This window comes from Chaetura pelagica, unplaced genomic scaffold (assembly GCF_000747805.2).
Source record: "Chaetura pelagica isolate M959 unplaced genomic scaffold, ChaPel_1.0 scaffold344, whole genome shotgun sequence".
In the NCBI taxonomy this organism is placed as follows: Eukaryota; Metazoa; Chordata; class Aves; order Apodiformes; family Apodidae; genus Chaetura; species Chaetura pelagica.
Window position 1 is genome coordinate 5,360,980 of NW_009953098.1, and position 3,723 is coordinate 5,364,702.

The 3,723-nt window shown below is 44.2% G+C and overlaps 1 protein-coding gene across 1 annotated transcript in view; it reads left to right on the top strand.

The window, feature by feature from the left end:
* The window catches only part of UBE2A (ubiquitin-conjugating enzyme E2A), a 9,234-nt gene that overhangs the window by 1,542 nt on the left and 3,969 nt on the right, over positions 1-3,723 (top strand). The window contains exon 2 of the mRNA XM_009997220.1: positions 93-118. Within this exon, the coding sequence (XP_009995522.1) occupies positions 93-118 (26 nt within the window). The remainder of the gene's footprint in view (positions 1-92; positions 119-3,723) is intronic.

The following is a 3,723-nucleotide window of genomic DNA, read 5'->3' on the forward strand; positions in this document are numbered from 1 at the left end:
GGGGCGGCGGGCGCGGGGGCAGCGGAGCCTCCGCGGGGCCGGGGATGGGCTGCCCGCGGGTAACGCTGTGTTCTGCTTCCTCCCTCCTCCAGGCCCGAGGGGACCCCTTTCGAGGACGGTAAGTGCGGCTGCGTGCGGGGCTTCTTTGGGGTAACGTGCAGTTTGACGGGGCCGCTGCCGCGGACTTTGCAACAGGTGTGGGCCTGGGGGTGAGGAAGGGGCGTGGGTGTATGTTCACCTGTCCCTGTGCTGCCCCCGGGACCTCTGAAAACATGTTACATTTAGTGTCGTCCTATTCTAAGAAAACGTTGTTTATTTAGGTGGCTGTATTGATTCACAGAAATGTAGAAATTAGCTTGTAGGGTCTTGCTTCTAATCACCAAACCTGACTGTCCTAAGCCTCATTTAACACACCGTTTTAAGGATCTCTTAAGAGTTTTGGTTGAACCCAGGGTCACATTTTTAGGGACACTCGTGCTTGGAGAACTATAAAAAACCCTCTGGTGTAGAACCGTTGTCATTTGTTTTGAGTTCTGTTTTCTCTGATGCTGGAAGTGTTTTGAGTTAAGTCCCAACGTGAGTCAGCTGAAGTAGGAAATAGGCTGAATGTTTGAGGAAGTTCAGGACAGATTTTTTGATTGTTGTTCGGGGTTTTTTTTGGCACCTGCTTCATTCTGCTACAATTGGTATCGTTCAGGGTTAACAATTAAAAGGACTTCTTAACTTTAAAAGTTGGCTAAGTAGGTCCTTGTAATGTACCTGTGTCCTGGTAGTTTCCATCTGGCCTTATTGTCTTGCTGTATGAATACTTTGTGGAAACTTGTTAGACATGAAATACTAACTGAAATCAGTGATGCATTTATTTTTTTATTTTTTTTTAAAGATACTTTCAGTGCAGGCTGTAATTAATCATAGATCTCCATGACTCATGACAAAAGCATAGGAAAAATTCCTTAACTCTTATGTTTTTCTTGGCTAACTCCTCTGTCTCTGTTTATCCTCGGAGGTAGCACCTGTGGGCATGCCTGTAAATTGCAGATTTATTTTTTTTTCTGTGAAGATTTTAAGTATTTCAGGCCTAAGAAAACTCTGAAGACTCCAGTTACTTTTAAAAATGTACTTGATTAGTTAAGTAGCTGTGTCAGAAGTCTGATGTTTAAAACTTGAATATTCCATAACATCACATGATAGAACAGATGGACTAAATGTATTCTGTTAAATAAACCTAAAGGAATGGCTTCCTTAAACTTCTTTGAGGGTTGATAGAGCTGATTAGGTTCTTGGTACGCTGCCACTAGGAGTGATTTGCTGGTTGGAGCAGCAAGCTGTCTCCTTGCAGTGTGCTAAAATGTAGGTTGTTTCCATGTTCAGGCTCTTCCAGCTCAGTGTGGGGTTAACAGATACTGAAAGGGCTTTTTTTCCATATATTTCCATTTAGTTGTAGAAGACTGGAGACTGCTTTCAAGAGTCTTGACATATTGATTTTGTCTGTGCTTTCCACTGTGACAGCATTGTGTCTTTATCTCAGATACTTAGGACATGTTGCACTCACAGCAGTTTGAAGTTCAAACAGATGCTTGAGTCTACTGCTGGTGTCCTCCTGCTTTGGTTCATCTCCTAATATAATCTGGGTGTGTGATGGATTGCTGTTTTCTCAGCAAGTGTGTATTTTCACAGCTCAGGAAAATAGATATGTCTTGTGTTGCAGCATATGCTTATCTTCTTTTCTCTGGGATCTTACATTGTCCTAGAACAAAGTGCTAAGTGGTGCCCAGAGATAGGGGTGTATTAGTGCCTGGGCTGTGCTTCTCCATTAAGTGAGTAGAGTAGCACGGTTCAGATGATGGTAGCAGAGTTCAGATGCAGTTTAGCTTAGGTAAAACTAAGGAAAATTTTCTTTAACAATATTGAGTTGTTTGTAACTGTGCAGGCCCTCATGAGTTGAAGGTACAGAGGAGCTCTGTAGTCCTTCACATGAAGCCTTTGAAGGGCAGTGTTCTTCAGCAGTGGCTTTGTATTTCCATTTCAGGCTCTGTCACTTCCTGGTGATACTGCAAGACTTCAGATACTTACTCTTTTGAAAGTAGCCTGTGAATTTTTTGTTGTTGAACTAGAGCTGTACTAATTTGAGCATCCTGAGTATTGTTCTTTATTCTCATTCTGGTGGGACCTTTCTTCAATCTCAGCTTCTGACATTTCTTAGCTTTGTCTGAACTGAAAACCTTAAGTTCAAACACACTTGTTTACTTGGTGAGCAGCCCAGTGCAGCCAACAACCCTCCCTCCCCTCCGCCCCCAGACTTTAGAGGGTGTTTTCACAACTTGGTGTGCAGGCTGGCTTGACCTAGGAGCAGCTAATAATTTAGATGAGCAGCATAACTTCCATCTTCTGCTTTAAGAGGATTCGATTGCAGGTGTCTGCAGTAGGACCCTGGGGATATTTATCCTGTCCTTCACCATATTTCTGAGAGTCTATATGTGTGTGGCATCTAAAGTGGTAGTGCTGTCACAGTGATGGACACACAGCCTCTCCCAGTCCTTCAGACCTGTTTCTCTGAAACTGGATGATGATACTGCGGTTAGTGCAGGATTCCTGGCTTGGAGAGAGCCAAGTAACACGGCTCTTGTGGTATCCTGCTTTGCTGTCAGCAAGCAGGAGCCTGGGACAGAGAAAGCAAGGCATTTGCCTTCCATGTGCTTCTTTTCCTTGGTTATGGAATCAGTATCCTCACGTGGGAGAGGAAAAGATCATCCCTGCTTTATGGGCAGTGGAATGGAAGGGGCTGCTCTTCCTCCTTGCAGTGAGAAGGGCCCGGTGGGGACATGGGTGCTGCTCTGGTGGAGGTTACTTGGGCTGGCACACAGGTCACAGAGAAGCTAGCTGTGTGAGAGTCTCACATCCTGAGGTAGGAGAGACTGATCAATGAGGTAAATTAGGTACAAAAGAGAAAAGAGAACATTCTCTGAAGATCAAGAATGATCCTGATATCAGTAATGACAGTGAATATGATAACGTACGGTTTACAATCTGCTGTCTAGGGTTGCGTTACAAGGATTACCAATTGAAAGCTTTAAAATTAGTGACACGAGAGTCTGGAAACTGAAGGCCTCATCCCCAGCAGTGTGTTATGCTACCCATTTCACTTGTGTGGGCTTTCAGAGCAAGTGAACCTTAGACTTTGGTTCACCAGATCTTTGGGTTTGTCTTTTAATAAAGCACAATGAGGAAGTGTGGCTTTCAAAGAGCCATTGCCACTCTGGGTCTTGACTTCAACATTTGAGTAGGTAGATACTCCAGCTGGAAGCTGTCTAAACCACTCATCCAGATTGGTATTAGAAGTAACACTGTCCTGTTCCTGGTAGGACAGATGGCTTCCCTTTCAGTAGTTTTAAATGGATTCCAAGACAAAGCTACCCTTGTCACTGCTTTTTGGCTGCCTTATGTGTCTCCTGTGCTCCCACTTCAGTCAGTGTTCTAGAATAGCATTCATTTTCTCAAGTATTCTTGTTGAACTCTACTGTTTGATGGCTTGTCCTCAGTTTTCAGCCTATTGCTTGCTTAGTCACTCTTCCACAGAAGGAGGTTCCTGTTTTCCTATCTCATAAGGAGGCTGCTGAGAAACAGAACTGGGGCAGGGAGAGCTGAAATCTCTTCAGATTTAGAAGCGAATCCCTAGGCATTCAGTTCTAGAGGGCCAAGATTGCTTGGGATTGTCACCGTGTA